At 52.9% G+C, this 17,802-nt stretch overlaps 1 protein-coding gene across 1 annotated transcript; it reads left to right on the top strand.

Annotated features, from left to right (window-relative positions):
- The first annotated feature begins 1,546 nt into the window (after positions 1 to 1,546).
- On the top strand, positions 1,547 to 17,047 carry TFAP2E (transcription factor AP-2 epsilon). Its single transcript, XM_081488947.1, has 7 exons — positions 1,547 to 1,573; positions 1,879 to 2,355; positions 2,929 to 2,980; positions 11,551 to 11,773; positions 13,332 to 13,450; positions 13,994 to 14,135; positions 15,868 to 17,047. Exons 1-7 carry the CDS (start codon positions 1,547 to 1,549, stop codon positions 16,148 to 16,150), a joined length of 1,323 nt encoding a protein of 440 aa, XP_081345073.1. The 3' UTR covers positions 16,151 to 17,047.
- Positions 17,048 to 17,802: the final 755 nt, after the last annotated feature.

The following is a 17,802-nucleotide window of genomic DNA, read 5'->3' as shown; positions in this document are numbered from 1 at the left end:
GTGGTATTTAAGTTCCCCAACCAGGGATCTAACCCACACCCCCTGCCATGGAAGCACAAAGTCTTAACCACTGGACTGCCAGGGAAGATCCCAACTTTTTTTTTTTTTTAACACCTTCCATCTGCTGTCTTAATTCTCATTCCCCTTACCATTTCTGTCATTTTGTTGTTCAGTCACTAAGTTGTGTCTGACTCTGAGACCCCATGGACTGTTGCACACCAAGATTCCCTGCCCTTCTTTATCTCCTGGAGTTTGCTCACACTCACGTTCATGGAGTTGGTGATGCTATCTAACCATCTCATCGTTTGCTGCCCCCTCTCATTTCCCTTTCTTTAATTCTTGTCCCTGTTCCTCAGGAAGGAAAGGCTGGGATTTGAAGTAAAGCAAAAGTGACTGCAGAGACTGGAACATGCTTGACAGCCAGCCGGTGCCTGTCCTGGTAATACGCAAACACACAGTCTGTGCATGTTATGCGTGTTAATGCGATGATAGCACACGGTCCACATGGTGTCAGTTACAGCTTCACTCAACATCCTCTGGGTATGACCCACCCACGCTCAATCAGCCCAGGACCTCAAGGCTTCAGAAATACCTTGAGCCCTACTCAGATGGAAATCATGCCCAATCCCAGTGCCAGGCAACTCTCTCTGTGCAGTCAGTTTGTGTCTCCAACTTCCTCAGACCCTGGCTAGGTATTGGGATTTACCAGCTGGGGGAAGCCTGAGTGAAGTAAGCACCCTCAGAGGGGCTTTTATCTAGAAACATGCAGAGAGGCTGTGATGGCCCCCAACTCACACACACACACACACACACACACACAGACCCATGCGCTGACATATGTTTGCACAGGAGCCAGTGGGCTTGAGTCTGCAGCTCACAAACCTCTTCCACTTTCAGGACTGCCCACCTCAACCATAATAGGGTGAGGTGGTTAGAGAAAGGACTGATACCCATCTTACAGACTAGCAAGATAACGCCGAGGAAGGGTAGTGCTTGGCTCCAAAGGCAAAGATGTGGCAGAGCCAAAGCAAACTAAGGCCCTTGTGTCCCAACCTCGAATTCTTCTGTTTCAAGCCTAGAAGGCGCTCAGACCAGCGTGGATTGGAACCACGACTCTGTCCGCTACAGGGGGTCGCGCCAAAACCACGCCTCGTCTTGAGCAGTCACTTGGGAGCAGGGAGAAAGCGGCCCTAGCTTGTCTCTTTAATGCGCGCCCCCGGAGGCCCCGCGCGCCCCCGCCACTATAACTGGAGTGCAAGGAGCAAGCTGCCTTCAGAGGAAGAAGGGCGGGCGCTGGGCACCCGTTGACCGACTTTTCCAAGTGCGATCAGCGCCCGTGCGACCCACATCCCGCCCCCATGGACCCGCCCGGGGGCACCCACTGCTGAGGACCAGATGCCTGGCGGGCTCCGGGCTGGGTTGCACCCCGCCACCGCACAGTGACCTCCTGCGGGTCCTGCAGGCTCCGCGCACGTCTTCCCGCCGAGCTCGCCGTCGGGCGAGGGCTCCGCCGCCGCCACGCCTCGCGCCCTGCGCTGCCCGCCCCATGCTGGTGCACACTTACTCCGCCATGGTGAGTAGTCTCGGGCACGGGGGCGTGCCCGGCCGGGGATCGGGCAGCCTGGGTGCTGGACCTTCCGTTCCGAGCCTCCTACTCCAACGAAATCTCGGATGGAGGGGGCCACAGCGACTGCGCCCGCGGAGAACCGTGCGCACGGGACATCGCTGTCTGCAGCCCAAGGTTCCCGCGCCCACGGGTCGTTCAGAGATAGACCTCGGGCCCGGGGAGCGGGCAGGACGGCAGCCGGCCCCTCGGGAGCTGAGGAGGATCCTTTCAGCTGCCGCTGGATCGCCTGACGCGCCCCTTTCCTTCCCCAGGAGCGCCCCGACGGGCTGGGCGCAGCGGCTGGCGGGGCCCGCCTGACTTCGCTGCCCCAGGCGGCCTATGGGCCGGCGCCGCCGCTGTGCCACACACCCACCGCCGCCGACTTCCAGCCGCCCTACTTCCCGCCGCCCTACCCGCAGCCGCCGCTGCCCTACGGCCAGGCGCCCGACGCCGCCTCCGCCTTTCCCCACCTGGCTGGGGACCCGTACGGAGGCCTGGCGCCCCTGGCGCAGCCGCAGCCTCCGCAGGCCGCCTGGGCCGCGCCCCGCGCCGCCGCCCGCGCCCACGACGAGCCGCCCGGGCTGCTGGCGCCGCCCGCCCGAGCCCTGGGCCTCGACCCGCGCCGCGACTACGCCGCCGCTGCTGTGCCGCGGCTCCTGCAAGGCCTGACCGAGGGCGCGCACGGCCTGGCCGACGCGTCCCTCGGCCTGCCCGGGCTGGCGGCCCCGCCGGGCCTGGAGGATCTGCAGGTGAGGCCCGAACGGTCTGGGATGGGCCAGCATCCGCTGCGGTGACTTAGGACCTGGCGGGCGGCAAAGAGTGGCCAATGCAGGAGCCCGCCCGACTTTTCTCCCAGCCTACCGAGGATGCCCCACGTCCTGAGTTGGACGCTGCCTGGCCTTTCGGGTGGCTTGGTTCTGAGTCCGTGAGCCTGGTGTCTGGGTGGCGGCGACCCTTCGCGGAGTAAATGGACTGGGGCTGAACCACTTTTGTCCCTCTCCGCTGGGCAACGTAGGGCATCTATGCCCAGTCCTGGTCTACTGGGGCAGCCTGTGCCTGGAACGAAGAGAGGCGAAGGAGTTGCCTAAGATTCAAAATTCCCTCTTTGAACTGCATGGCGGGGTTCCCAGGGCTCCAACTTGGCTGCAAATGCTGGAGCGCGGGTGAATCCTGGTCCCGCCCGAGGCCGCCGCAGGCGACGGGTGGTGCGCGTTGGGCGGAGCACACAGTAAGAGGAGCGGAGCGGGGACAACAGGGGCTTGGGAAGCGGCAAGAGACTAGTGTCTACGAGCGCCCTTACCACTGCCCTGTCCTATTTGCAGGCCATGGACGAGCCGGGAATGAGCCTCCTGGACCAGTCGGTGATCAAGAAAGGTAAGGAAGAATGGCGTGCCTCTGCCAGGGAAGAACTGGGCGAGATGGTGCAAGCCCTGGCACACAGACCCAACGTCTTCCCTATGGCGCGTCCCTCCTGTGCATCGCCGAGCTCGGTGGCCACCGGTCACTCTTTCCAGCCCAGTAGAGGGGCTGCGGAGGCTGCAAGCCTGGGCAGCTGGGGTGGTTGCTGAGTTAGCCCCAGAGCCTACCAGCCCGGGTGCCCTGGGAGCCCGACCAAGCTCACTTAGCTACCCTGGTGGCCAAGCCTGTGCAGGGGCCTGGCCTCTCCCTACCAAGGGGGAGGGCACTCTTTTAGATCTGGAGTTAATTTGCAGAACAAGTTAAACCACTTCCCTGTTTCCTAAGAGGTGGTAATAGGGGTGCTATTCCCATGGATGTCGTTAAATGATTTCCACTTTACGGAGCCTTACCATTTCCTAGCCTGACAGGTTCTTTCTGCCCCTCCCTTCCCAGCAGGACCTCGGGAGCCTTGTGGTTTCCCTAGGGAATTTTTTCTCCACCGGGGAGCCTCTTCCAGTGTTCAGGATGAGGGAGCTGGTCTGTGAATATTGTGTCAGGCCACGTGCAGGAGGATCAGGGCCTGGTGTTGGTGTCTATGTGAGTTTGCAGTCCTGCACATGTCTAAAATATTCCTTTCCTAGGTGTCTTTCTAGTATTTCTTGGTGTCTGTTGTTGTTGAGTGTGTAATGTGTGTCCGTCATGTTGGTGTAATTTCCATGCTTTTGGGGGTCAGGGTCCCTGTTGTGTCCAGGAACTTGTTTTTTGGCACTGAGGATCTCTAAGCATGGAGAGTTGCTCCCTATTTATTTTCAGGGTGTTTGTGTATCTCTGCCCTAGTAAAAGCCAGGGGTTTGAGATCTGCCCTCCATTGGATCTTGGGACCTGTGAGTTCTGACGGTGACAGAGAAAGGTGAGAAAGAGACTCAGGAAGCTCAGGCAGCCAGCAGGCTCCTCGAATTTGGGGAGGGGGCAGTGAAGAGAGTAATATGGGGGCACAGACGCGCCCGCAGTGCCCAGGGCAGGCACAAGTTGTTTTTCAAACCAGTGAATTCAAGCCTGGGATCAGTCTGCCCTCCCAGAGAGCGAGTGTGTGGGGTGGGGAGGGACAGGGCACGGGGCGGGACTTGGATTTCCAAGACTTGGGGCTGGGAGTTAGCTGGACCACCTGGAGTATGTGTGGGGAAAGATGAGGGGATAGCCCACCCAGAACTTAGGGGAAGGGGCACCAGTTATTGGGGCTCTGTTACCTGGAGCTGGGGGTTTGGGGAGGCTGCCTGGAGTCCCGGCAGGTGTGCGGTCAGAGCCAGCTCTTTGCTAACGGCCACTGCCTTGCTTTAGTGGGTTTTTCTGAAACCGGCAGAAGGAAAAACTCAGTCTCCAGTGGCAAGAGCCTGCCGCGGGGCTACGTCCACCTGGAGATGGTCTCCACGGTCTCAGTCCCCAGCTCCCGACTCCTGCCAGGACTCGGTGGGTTAGGGGGGCCTGGCCTCACTGACTCCCTGGGGGAAGTGTGCGTGCCAAGTCACTTCAGTCGTGTCTGACTCTTTGCAACCCTATGGACTAGCCCACCACGCTCCTCTATCCATGGGATTCTCCAGGCAAGAATACTGGAGTGGATAGCCGTTCCCTTCTCCAGGGGATCTTCCCAACCCAGGGATCAAACCCATGTCTCTTACATCTTCTGCATTGGCAGGCGGGTTCTTTACCACTAGCGCCACCTGGGCAGCCCAAGGAACCTGGGGATTTCTGCCTTGGGGAAGGGTAGAAAAACCAGCTGGGCCTCTGAGTACCTTAAACCCCAATCCCCTGGTCAGAACCAGGACAAGAGACTGGCTACAAAGAGGAACTAAAAACTCCCAGCCCCAAACTTCCATAAATACTGGGTACTAGGGGTGCGCAAGGATCCCCAAAAGCAGTCCTAAGAACACAGTGAGTGGGGCCAGGATTCGCGAGTGTTGCGCGCTGACTACGGCGGGTGAGGGATGGACGTGGGCGCCCGAGCTGGGCGGGATATCGCCGTCGCGGGCGCGCACACCGGCCCGACTGCAGTGTCAGCCGGTGGGTGGCCCGGCGACCTAAGTTAGGGACTGCACGCTGGGAGCCCCAACCTGGACGAAGAGTCACAGCCCAGGGCAGTGCCGCAAAGAGGGAGGGGCGAGAGCTGGATCTCCTAAAGGAAGGAAAAGGCTGGTTCCCAAGCAGCGACCTTGGCCTTTGGCTGGCCGCCGGCGCGGCTAACCTTTGGGGAGGAGACGGAGTTCTTGCGGCACTTGGCGGCTTTGCAACCAGACAGGCAAAGCCCATCTGCGAAGGTCAGTCACAGGCGACCTAGCCGTGGCCACACAGGTGGCCCAGTTGAAGCCCTGGGTCCTGGAGCCTCCACGCCCCACAAACCGGGTGATTTTCGTTTCTGCCCTCCGCAGTTACTGCGGGACTCCGGCCACGCCGCCAGCCACGTGGGCGCGGTTGGTTAGCGTCCTTCTCCCTCAGGTCTTTCCGAAGGCCTGGGGAGCCCCCGTCCCGTCCTGAAGTCCTCTGGCACTCGCCAGGAGCGATGGGGGACCGTCCCATTCCTGGATTTATAGAAAGTCCTGGAGTTACAGAATTATGGAAAGCCCTGACATTACAGAAACTCGTTCTTGGCTAGCTGCAGCAAAGACTTCATTCCTGCAGCTCCTCCTGGCCCTAGTGGGAGGGGCAGCTGTGTCAAGGGCGGCTGGGTTTCTGGGTGTGAAAGGGAGGCAGCCCTAGCTTTACCCCAGCAGCAGCCTTCCTACTTGGAGGAGGCCTCGGGCCTCCACTATGACCGTTGAGTCCCGGGAGGCCAGGCAGGGGAGGGGCGGCAAGGCCCCGCCCCACCACACACCCGCAGGTTGGCAGCCCCTTGCAGCCAGGGCAGCTGTGCGGCAGCGACGTCAGATGGGGCTGAGGCTGAGCCGAAGGGAAGTGGGGAGCCCTCAATTTTCTACCCACATTTGTCACTTTCAGTTTTGCGACCTGTCCTAGGGGCACAGAAAGCCGGCAGGACTGGCCAGAGAGACAGACAGGAACAGGAATACCGGCAGTGAGCCGGTTTGTACAGGTCGTAGGACAAGCTCAAAAGAGAAGCGGTGAGTGCCTGAAGTTGAAACATTAGCATGAGGCTCAGTAGGTGTCCGACCCTTTGCGACCCCATGAATCGAAGCACGCCAGGCCTCCCTGTCCATCACCAACTCCTGGAGTCTACCCAAACCCATGTCCATCAAGTCGGTGATGCCATCCAGCCATCTCATCCTCTGTCATCCCCTTCTCCTCCTGCCCCCAATCCTTCCCAGCATTAGGGTACCATCTCACATCTACTGAAAGAGAATCCCTGGAAATATGGCCCTGGGACTTCATTTTTTTTAAAACTGATTGATTGAAGTAAAATTTACATACCTGAAATTCACCCATTGGTAGAGTACAATTTGAAGATTTTTAGTACACTTATAGAGTTGTGTAACCATTACCACAGTCTGTTTTAAGACATTTCCAACACCCCCCTCCAAATTCCTCTATTCTCGTTTGTAATTAATTAATTCCCACTCCAAGCTTTAGGCAACCACTAATCTGCTTTCTGTCTGTATGTTTGCATATACTGGACATATTATATAAATGAAACACATATATAAATATGTCAACTTTTGCATCTAGCTTGTTGTACTTATAATATTTTTGAGGTTCATCTGTGTTGTAGATTTTGTTAGTAGGTTGTCCCTTTTTTATTGCTTAGTAGTACTCCAGTGTATGGATGTAACACATTTTGTTTATTCATTCATCAGTTGATGGACTCTGGGCTTGTTTCCACCTTTGGCTAGCATGAATAATGCTGCTGTGATCATTCACAATGCATCTTTGTGTGGATATGTTTTCACTTTTGAATTCCTAGGAGTGGAATTGCTGGATTTTATGAGTTTGTTTTTAATTTTTTAAAGAAACTCCCAAGCTGTTTTCTAAAGCAGCTGTACTATTTTACATTCCTACCAAATAGATGTGAGGATTCCAGTTTCTTCACATCGTCATCTGCACTTGATATGTCTGTCTGTCTGATTATAGCCTTCCTGGTGAGTATCTCAGTATATTTTTAATTTGCATTTCCTTAATCAGTAATGATGTTGAGCTCTTTCTCATATGCTTACTAGCCACTCATATCTCATTTTTAATGAAACATCTATTCACATGTTTTGAATATTCTCTAATTGGGTTATTTATCTTACTATTGAATTATAAGAATTCACATATTCTGGATCCGCATCCTTGATAAGATATAGGATTTGTAGATATCTTATTCAAGAGTATTTCATTCATTTTTTAAAAGAAACTCTCGCTTTTATTTATTTATTTGGCCGTGTGGCGGTCTCAGTTGCATTACATGGGGTCTTCACTGGGTCGTGCGGGGTCTTTGTGTGGCACATGGACTCCAGCTGTGGCGTGCAGGCTCGGTTGTTGCGGTGCATGGTTGGGCTGCCGCATGGGGGATCCTAGTTCCACAACCAGGGGTCGAACCCGCATCCCCTGCGTTGCAAGGCAGATTCCCAACCCCAGGACCACCAGGGAAGCCCTTCATTTTCTTAATAGTGTCTTTTCACGTGCAAAAGTCTTTTATTTTGATGAAATCCAGTTTCATGATTTTCTTTTATGGATCATGCTTTTGGTGTTGTATGAGGAACTGTTTGCCCATTCCAAGGTCATGAAGGCTTTTTTCCTGTATTTTATTCTAGAAAGAATTGCAGTTTTAACCAGCTTTCTGAGCATTTGTGGCACACTCCACAGAAACAGTGGTCAGGACGTATCTCCCACCTGTGGACAGAGTGTGTAGACTTGTGGTGTGTGTGTGAGTCTTGTCTGAAGGCATGTGTACGTGTGAATGGCTTCTGTGTGCATGACCAGGGGGACACCATGAGTAGACCACTTCAGCTTCAGGACTCACTGTGGTGTGGGAGACAGACGCCAGTGTCCCTGCCTTGCAATCTGTCCTAGTTAATTCCCACCTTTATGACTGCTCTTTCCCCAGGCCACCTGCTTCCCTGCCTCACCCTGGCTTCACACCCATCATTTTTGAAGGAAAAAGCTCTGAGGGGAAAGATAACAGACAAATGGGGGGGAAGCAGCAAAGTCTTTAATTCATATACAGAAACACTTGTCCACTTGTCTTGCACTACACTAGCTGCACCTATGTCTGCATAAATCTGGCATATACTCTATGTTTAAATATATCAACAGGAGCAAAAGCACTTGCATGTATCCTTATGCACATTGCCGCATTCCCGCAACACTGGAGAAGGGCAGAGCCTGTGTGTATAGAGCTGGGGCTCACTGATCGTTGTTAAGTGTATGCATGCACAGGTTCGCCCTCATTGCTGTATAGCGGGGCATGTAGTTTTTATGTATAGACATTTGTGTGACATGTGTGCTCACATATGTCTGTTTGCACACGCACAAACGGCTTCACCCAGCTTTGGTCTCTCTCCTGGCCTCAGGGGTCTCCAGATTTTAATAAAAGCTGGATGGAGGAGGCTGCTGGGGGAGGGAAGAATTCTCTATTCTTCTGACCATTCCCTCTGCCTAGGAGTCATGGGCAGCCGAACAGTCTCTTTTCCCTTCTTGTTAATTTATATTAATTCATAGTTTTTTTTTTAAGTCAAGCTTGAGGTATATCTTACATATAGTACAGTTCACCCTTTTTAAATGTGCATTTCTATTAATTTTTTTTAAATTAAGTTTTTATTTGACTGTGGTGAGTCTTAGTCACGGGACATGAAATTTTAGATCTTCATTGCAGCGTATGAGATTGCACATGGGATCTAGTTCTTAGCCACTGGACCACCAAGGACATCCCTAAACTTTTGAATCAGTTACCAATGTTTAAAAATCCAGGGAATCCCCTGATGGTCCAGAGGCTAGGATTCCATGCTTCCATTGCATGGGGTTTGGGTTCAGTCTCTGGTCAGGGCACTACGTTCCCATAAGCTGCACAGTGCAGTGAAAAAAAGTAATCCAGAGATATCACCTAGAAACCTCAAATTCTGGTCTTAGCAGCAAAAACAAAACAAACCAAAAACCTGAACAAACTAAGAGTTCTGGCAATGTTGGTATGTCCTACACGGTAACACTCCCATATCTCACTTACTTATATTAACTGCTGCACTCCCCACTTTGAAGTCTACAGCTGTGCTGTCGACTGTAGGATCCACCGGCCATGTGTGGCTATAGAGCACTTGAAATGTGGCTAGTCCAAATTAAGACGGGTTGTAAGTATAAAACATGTATTGAGTTTTGAAGACCAAGTACAAGAAAATAATGTAAAATAGCTCATTCATAATTTTTAAAATATTGATTATATGATTCAGTGATAATATTTTTATATATTGGGGTAAGTAAAATATATTAAAGTTAATCTCAATGTGTTTCTCACTTTTTAAAAATGGGGCTTCTGGAAAATATAAATTTATATATGTGGCTCAGAGTATATTTGTCTTGGTTAGTGTGGTTGAGAGCCTAAAGGGCAGATGGAGGACGAGGCAAGACAGGTAGAGAGGGCTGGACCACAAGGGAGGTCCCACTATTTAAAGAAAATTGGGCCACACTGTGCAGCATGTGGGATCTTAGTTTCCTGACCAGGGATAGAACCGTGCCCCCTGCATTGGCAGGCAGATTCTTAACCACTGGACCACCAAGGAAGTCCCAAGAAGGGCGCTATGACAGTTAGTTACGGTCATCATCAGAGGTCAGGACCCATCTCTGCTCCTTATTGCTGAGCCAGCTTAACTATTAATACTTTCAACTTTTAGTTTCTTTATCTTGAAATGGGGATAGAAAATACCATCTACTCCACAGACCTGTTAATGTGAAGCACTTGGTATATGGTTGGCACTCACTGGAGGGTAGGCAGCATCATTCTGCTCAGCTATGGAGCTAGAATTTGATTCTCAGGCACTGATGAGTTCTAGGCTGGGGAGTGATGGATGTTTCAGAAAGATCCCTCTGGAGCAGGGGCTGTGCAGAAATTCAGGTGGGAAGTGAGTGACGGTCCCTCCATACCTGTGGCTGCATCCAGGCACGTGGAGAAAAGAAAGCCCTAGGCCATGGTGATGGGTGGGATGGGGTGGGAGAGGGCGGTGTGGAGGGCCTCACTGAGGTTTCTGGCTGGGCAAAGAGAGGGAAGGTTTCAATGCACATTCAGAGAGGGGAAAGCGGGAGGGGCTCTGCCAGGCCAGGGACTAGGCCAGCCTTGCTTACTTCTGCCTTCCCGAGGCTTAGCACAGTTCCCCACACACGGGTGCTCAGCGAACATTTTGCCAGATGACTGGAGGGCCAAGTGCCGCCATTGAGACCACAGTCCAGGGCTTACTACTAAGGGAGTAGTAACTACTAACCTCCCTTACTACTAAGTCCAGGGCTTACTTACTAAGTCTACCAGCTACATGATTTCAGGCACATTATTTCACCTCTCTGGGCTTCAGTCTCTCATCTTTAAAATGGGGATAATAAATGTAGCCTCTCGTTCTGAGGATTCAGTGAGGTTATCGGTAGAAGCACATAGTATATAGTATAGTGAGTGCTCAGTGTCTCTTGGCCTCAGGATCTCTGCTTGATCCCCCCTCCCCAAACACAGAAAGCCTGCCTTTTCTACTAAGGCTCTCACTTCCTTGAAAGAAGAAAAGCCCAAAAGGAAACAAGTGCCTCAGTCATTCTCCCTTCCCCCTGAGGCTTAGCAGGAGAATGGAGGTTAGATTGCAGGAAGATCTTTCTTTTAGAGCCAAGAGTGTCCAAATGTGTGTTAAAAAATAAACTTCTCAGATTCCCTTCCCTGCCCTTCATAGATATTAGTACAAAATTGGAGAGTATTGGGGGACGGAGCGATAGGGGATGTCTATTCCTGGACTCCTTGAACATCCCAGAGTGACTTAGCAGGAAGAGGGCCAGGGTTGGGGGCCTAATGGGGCCATAACCTCCCTGTCCCTGGGATGGGGGAGTCCAAAGCCCCCAGGCCTTTCACTGACCTGAGGTGGTGGGGGAGACATGGGGATCACAGGTGAGCGGGAGTGGGGAATAGGGGACTCCTTGTGATTGCATAGATCTGGCTGGGCCCTGCTGCAGTGACCCAGGAATCCAGTCTCCAGCTCACATTCCATTTCCTTATTTCCAACACCCTCTGTGATCACACATGCCCAAACTCCCAAGACTGCTGAGGCTGTTTGATTTTTAACAGGGGACCAGCCTGACTCAATGAAGGGAGTCGGGGTTCAAGAGCCAGAGAACTATGAATTTCATTTCCACCACCCATTGGCTGAGTGAACGTGAGTGAGTCACGTTAACCTCATCATGCTTCAGTCTCTTCCCTTGTAAAGCAGGGTTAGTGGAACCTCCTTCTGGAAGGTGCTGGGACATGCAGAAGCAGCTGTGTGTGCACAGCATGTGAGCTGGTGCCCCAGCAGCGTGCTCGCATCCCAGCTGGCTAGTGCCCGTGCCCTGTGGTCCCCCGCTCAGTGTTGTCTCTCTCCCTTGCTCTCGCTTCTGCTCCACAGTCCCCATCCCCTCCAAAGCCAGCAGCCTTTCGGCCCTCTCATTGGCCAAAGACAGCTTGGTTGGCGGCATCACAAACCCCAGTGAGGTCTTCTGCTCTGTGCCCGGCCGGCTCTCTCTGCTCAGCTCGACATCCAAGTACAAAGTGACGGTGGGGGAGGTCCAGCGGCGACTCTCGCCTCCCGAGTGCCTCAACGCCTCTCTCCTGGGTGGTGTCCTTCGCAGGTAGGAAGGCCAGCCCACAGCTCCCGGCCCAGGGTCAAGGCTAAAACCTGTGGTCCTTTCAGACTTTCTCAGGGGTTTGGAGAGGGGACGGCCCCACCCCAGGACACAGGGTCATCTCCACCTCCGTCTCCCAGGGGGATTATGCATGCTCTCTGGACAGGCCTGCATCCTTGGCAGCTCCCATGGGTCTGCAGGCTGGAGGGTCGGGGGTAGAGAAGCGCCTGGGTACCAAGAAGGGATGCAGGACTCACCCACATGGGGCACGATGGACAAGGCTGGGTTAGAGGAAGGAACAGTGCCATTTTCACCCCTACCCCACCCAGAAGAAGGATCCCCAGGACTTAAGATCCATTCCCTGTGTCAGTTATAGGCCTCTCTGGTGTGTGTGTTCTGGGCAGAGAGCATGGGGTCCATGGTTTGTCTTCATAATTGGGTCTGTCTCTGTGTATGTCCTTGTGCCTGGGTAGGTATTTCTGCTTCAGGACTATGACTTTTGATGTATTTGAGGATAGTGTTTGTGTGCATGCTTGCATCTGTGTTTGTATGTGTATGTGGTGTAGGGAGTGGACAGGAGTATATGTTTTCATGAATGTGAGTTTCCTGTGTTACTTTTAGTGGGATGTGTTGGTTAGAGTACGTTCTACTCTGTGTGTCTGTGTGAGTATATGCTTACCTTTGTGTGGGGCTTCCCAGGTGGTGCAGTGGTAAAGAGTCCCCCTGCAAAGCAGGAGGGTCCAGTCCCTGGGTCAGGGAGATCCCCTGGAGTAGGAAATGGCAACCCACTCCAGTATTCTTGCCTGGAAGATTCCACGGACAGAGGAGCTTGGTGGGCTACAGCGCATGGGGGTCGCAAAGTCGGACACAACTGAGTGACTGAGCGTGCACCTTTGGGTAGGGGCTGCATTTGTGCAGGTGTGGGAATATCCCCTTATTCCTGGTCGCTGAGCATCCCAGAGTGGCTTGTATGAGTCCGTGGGCGTCTGCACAGATGTCCCTGGGCTCCTGACTCAGTGTGGACATGCGTTGCTGTGTCCTGCATCTCTGAGGCTGTGTGTCCTACGTCTCTGAGGCTGTGTGTCCGTCTCTATTGGTGTGCGTGTCTCTGTTCTTGGCCCTCAATGCGTCTCATCTGTGTGTGTGTCTGTGTGCCCCTGGGCAGCTGTGTGTATAACAATGTCTCCCATGTATCTCTCTGTGTTTCCCTGTGTGTCTCTGGGCCTGCATGTCCCTGGGCAGCTGTGTTGATGTACACAGGTGGGAGAAAGAACCCTGAGATGCTGGTCCATCCTGCCCCACCTTGGGCTATCCCTGCTGTTGGGAGGATTAGGGAGAACTGAGGGGTTCCTGGAGCTGGGTGTTAGGCTCCCTTTCCCATCGTGGCTGCAAAACCAGTGAGATTAGGAAGAGATTGGGATTGGGCAGGTAGAGACCCCAGCATGTCCCCAGGGCCAGACCCAAGCCTCAGCAGGGTTGGTGGAGGCAGCAAGGCCCTGTTGGGTCACTGAGCGTACATGATTCTCTCTTCATAGTGTGTGGGTCTCTCTGTGTGCATGACCAGGGCCAAGTCCAAGAATGGAGGCCGGTGCCTGCGCGAACGGCTGGAGAAGATTGGGCTCAACCTGCCAGCTGGCCGTCGCAAGGCCGCCAATGTGACCCTGCTGACTTCGCTAGTAGAGGGTGAGGCCCGAGGGGACACGTGTCACGCAGTGTGACTGTGTGTGACTGTCTCTGATGCAGGAGGGTGTGTTTAGTCATATGTGTGTTCTCTGTGCACCATATATAAGGGGTGTGTGTGAAATAGGTGTACAGTCTTTACGTATATAAGCAGCACACAGGTGACTGTGCTGGTAGAGAGAGAGTGTGTGTGTGTGTGTGTGTGTACGGGAGGAAGAGTAGCCAGTGTTTGAATGTGGTAGAGATGAGGGGATTAGAGTCCCCTCCCTGGAGGTTGGTGACTCTGAGCCCAATCATCTTGAGTTCAGGCTCTGGGACAGATGATGAGCTCAGCTCCCACCCCTGAGCTCAGAGACCCTCCGAGAAGGAAGGGCAGTGGGGTTGTGACTAGAGCTGAGAGGGGAATCGGAAGCAGAGATATACATGTATAGAAGCCGAATGGAGCAGGATAGCCCTGGCCAGGGGTTGGAGGGTCCAGGCTGTGCTCCAGGCTCAGAGGTACACGTGGCTGTAGTGGCATCTCATCTCTGCCTCCCCTCCCCCTAGGAGAGGCCGTACACCTGGCCCGAGACTTTGGCTACGTCTGTGAGACCGAGTTCCCAGCCAAGGCAGCTGCCGAGTACCTGTGCCGACAGCATGCTGACCCCGGGGAGCTGCAGGGCCGCAAGAGCATGCTGCTGGCTGCCAAGTGAGTGAGGGCGCCGTGCGCAGGCTGCCATACACAGGCCGTATACAGGCACCAAGCGTGGGCACAATGGACACCACACGTACCTGTGATGAACACACGGTACGTGTGGCACTGCACACACCTAGGCTCCATGCTGCACGTGACAGGGCACACGTGGACACGTGAGCATATCTGAGTTCTATTTGCCACAAACACAGTGTCAGGACAGGCTCACACAGAAGCCCATGTGTGGGTACCACGCCCCCATGGCACCACCAGCCCCAGTCCCATCGTGGGTCTGAGGGTCTCTAGCCTTGCACCCCATGCCTGAGCCTTGCCAGTCAGCCCCTCTGCTCCTGTGATCTCCATCAGGGCACCCCACCAGGCCCCTATGTTGACCCTACTCTGTCCTTACTTCACACCTGACCCCTCTACAAGTCTCACTGATGCCTCCCTCACCCCACCCACATGCCACTTCAACGCTGGTCTCCTAGTCTCGCTGCCGCGCCCCTCTGTTCCCCCAGCCTTCCTGCCCTGCTCATGCGCTGCTGTCTACCCAAGAGCCTTCAATGGCTCCCACTGTTACTGCATTGATTTTCAAACTAGGTTCTACTGGGACGCTGCAGGGCCTGTGTAATGAACTGATGTTTGATGAAGATTAAGTTTTTAGAAAGGGTTCCCTTGCAAGAAGAGACAGACACAGGGCAGTTTGAAAACCACCCTTCTGTAAAATCCAGACTCCTTTGAGGACCCCCACAATGTGGTCTGCACAAACTCCACCCACTCCACCTGACCCACTTGCTCTCTCCTGCCCTCCCATTCTTGGGCTCGCTCTTCTGCTTAAAATGACATTCAGTCCCTCCACCCAGAGCAGTTCTTCATATCATAACTCCATCCTCCCTTCTTCACGTTTCCCTCAAGTGCGCTAGGCAGAAATGGCGTCACATACTCATGGGACTGCCGTGACTCATGGGGCCTTTGAGTCTGTTCATATTGGAGCTAGAGAAACGTATCTAGGTCAGGACCCACCTCACTCATTAATCAGCTAACTCACCAAGCCCTTCCTGGGTCCCAGTCATGTCTACGATGCTGACTGGGTTCCTTGGTGATGCAAAAGGAAGACACAAGTGGTTCTCCTGCCTGAGGTGGACACAGGATGCAGAGAAATGAATAGTGGCTGCAGAGTGGAGCTGGATTCAACTCCCAAGCGTAGTCACTTGGACAGGTCATCTAATCGTCAGAAACTAACAAGTTTCCTTTTCCATGTGACAGGGATGGTAACAATACAGCTTTGTTGTGAAATTAAGTGAGCTGATACAGACAGGGTGCTTGGCACAGAATCTAGGCCTCAATTCATATTCACTGCTTGCTATTATCTCAGTTAGTTAAGGCAGATTCTGGATTGTTCCCCAGTAATTTCATAAACAAAGCTCTTGAAGCATTGGCTGTTTTGGGTGCAGGTTGGAGTAGGAGAGAGAATCAAGGAAAGTTTCCTAGATAAGGCAGGAGTTGAGCTGGACTTGGAATGTGGGCAGAATATCCATAGGAAAAGAAATCATGGGGTATTGGCATGTGCTGTTTATTATCTGTGTGATATTGGGCAAGTCAGTTACCATCTCTGAACCTTAGTTTACTTTTTTGTAACATGGATATGATCATCATTTGTAGACTGTTGGGTCAGCAATCATATATATGATATCCGACCAGACTCAGACCTCTGTCCTCTAACCTTTGACCCTCCTTCTCCAACCAGGCAGATCTGTAAGGAGTTTGCAGACTTGATGGTGCAGGACCGTTCACCGCTGGGCAACACTCGCCCAGCGCTCATCCTGGAGCCCGGAGTACAGAGCTGTCTGACACACTTCAGCCTCATCACCCATGGTTTCGGCGGGCCTGCCATCTGTGCTGCCCTCACTGCCTTCCAGAACTACTTACTGGAGTCACTCAAGGGGCTGGACAAGATGTTTCTAAGCAGTGCAGGCAGTGGGCATGGTGACACCAAGGCGTCAGAGAAGGATGCCAAACATAGGAAGTAACTGCTTGCCCCACCCCATCCCCAAGGGGCTCCCAAGATCTGAAATGAGGTCTTTGCTTCTGGGGGTGGGCCTGAAAGCATTCAATGGTGGGGCTGAAGTCAGACCAGAAAAAGAACATTCCTCCAGAAACCCGTGAGCTAGGAGTCTGGGTTGGAGTGAGGGGAAGTGGCCTCTTGTGCTGTGTTGATAAGTTAAGCCCCCAGGGGTTTGCCTCATGTGTGCAATTTTCTGACCCTCGACTGCTGAGAAGGGCTTGAGGAGGAGGTTGGCATGGAACAGCCTGGTTCTTGGGGCCAGTGCTGCCCATTAGGGTGCCTGGGCAGTGATGGGTGCCCCTAGGGGCCAAGGCCTTGCTGTTTTTACTGAGACCAGGAGGGAAATGAACAAACCAGATGTGCTACTGAGGAGCTGGTGTGCTTCATCTCAGTCTCCTACCCCCAGAAAAGGGATGCTGGCAGGAGGCCCCAGTGGGTTCTCTGGATCTCTGCCACTCTTCTAAAGAAGTGGGCAGGAGGGGCCCTCAAGGAACAGAGAAGATAAAGCACAATTTGGGTAACTTGAATCCAGGCTGCACTTCAGTCCCGTTGCTGTCTGTCCTATTTATTTATCATTAAAGTTTAAAAATGTCCAGTGCAACTTATTTATCCCAATGAGCTGAGGACTTGTTTCACTGTCTTCTGCTCATGCACCAAGATGTGCAGCTACACCAGGACGGAGAGGGTGTTTTTGCTCGCAAAGGGCTATGGGTGGGCCGGGAGGGAAGAAAGATGTCACGGACTCTGAGGTTGTATTTTGAGATTTTTGTATTTGTAGTTGTTTCTCTTGACCTTGCAGCCAGTGTACCTCCCCAACTCTCAAGACTGCTTTCTCATTCTCTTAATAAAACCTTTCACTGGATATGAAGCCCTCCCTGGCCTTCTTCAGTCCAGGCCTGGATTTGCCTCCCCAGATGGCAAGGTCACAGGGGAGAGACAGGGCCTGGGAACTGGGGGCAGGGGGTGGAGTGTATAAGGGGGAAATCTTGGAGGGGGCTGTGGGCACCTCTGTGTGAGGGGATACAGACGGTGGGTCTGTCTGGCTTGTCAATGTGGCTATTAGTCCTGTGTATGTGTGTTTGTGTGTGTGTATGAGAGAGAAAGAAGTGAATCCTGGGTGGGGGGCGGCTGTATGTTATTGTGACTTACTGAGCCTGAGTGTGAAGGTGTCAGTCTGGCTATTAGGTCTATGTGATGTGTTACTATGATCATTGGTGGTGGGTCTAAACATGTGTCAGTATGAATGCTGATGACTGTCTATCTGGCGCATTCAAGTCTAGCTTCTTTGTCTTCTTGAGGATTTCGTTCTTCAAGCCATTTTTCTTGCCTGCACCTTCAGTCTCTCCGTCCCTACTGAGTCATCTACTAGATCATTCCCTAAAGGACACATTCTAGGATCTCTTACCTTACCAAACATAAATCCTTTCCTTTTAAAGAGTTCTTAAAAAGATTATGACACCCCTACTTCCACTTCCCCACCCCCAATTCACTCCTCAACCCACTTTACGCTGGCTTCTACCACTACCAGCCTATGGAAATCCACTCAGCAAGGTTTATCAATGGCCACAAATCCAAAGTCCCCTCTTCTGGACTTAGCAGCATTTGATATGGCTGACC

This window comes from Giraffa tippelskirchi, chromosome 5, assembly GCF_054371585.1.
Source record: "Giraffa tippelskirchi isolate mGirTip1 chromosome 5, T2T-mGirTip1v1.2.pri, whole genome shotgun sequence".
In the NCBI taxonomy this organism is placed as follows: Eukaryota; Metazoa; Chordata; class Mammalia; order Artiodactyla; family Giraffidae; genus Giraffa; species Giraffa tippelskirchi.
Note: the sequence above shows the minus strand (reverse complement) of the source record. Positions and strands in the feature narration are given on the sequence as shown.

Excerpts from the sequence above, each read along its gene's own strand:
- TFAP2E (XM_081488947.1), top strand. The coding sequence starts at position 1,547 with ATGCTGGTGCACACTTACTCCGCCATG. Across the intron at positions 2,981-11,550 it reads CCAGTCGGTGATCAAGAAAG|TCCCCATCCCCTCCAAAGCC; the intron begins GTAAGGAAGAAT and ends TCTGCTCCACAG. Across the intron at positions 14,136-15,867 it reads AGCATGCTGCTGGCTGCCAA|GCAGATCTGTAAGGAGTTTG; the intron begins GTGAGTGAGGGC and ends TTCTCCAACCAG.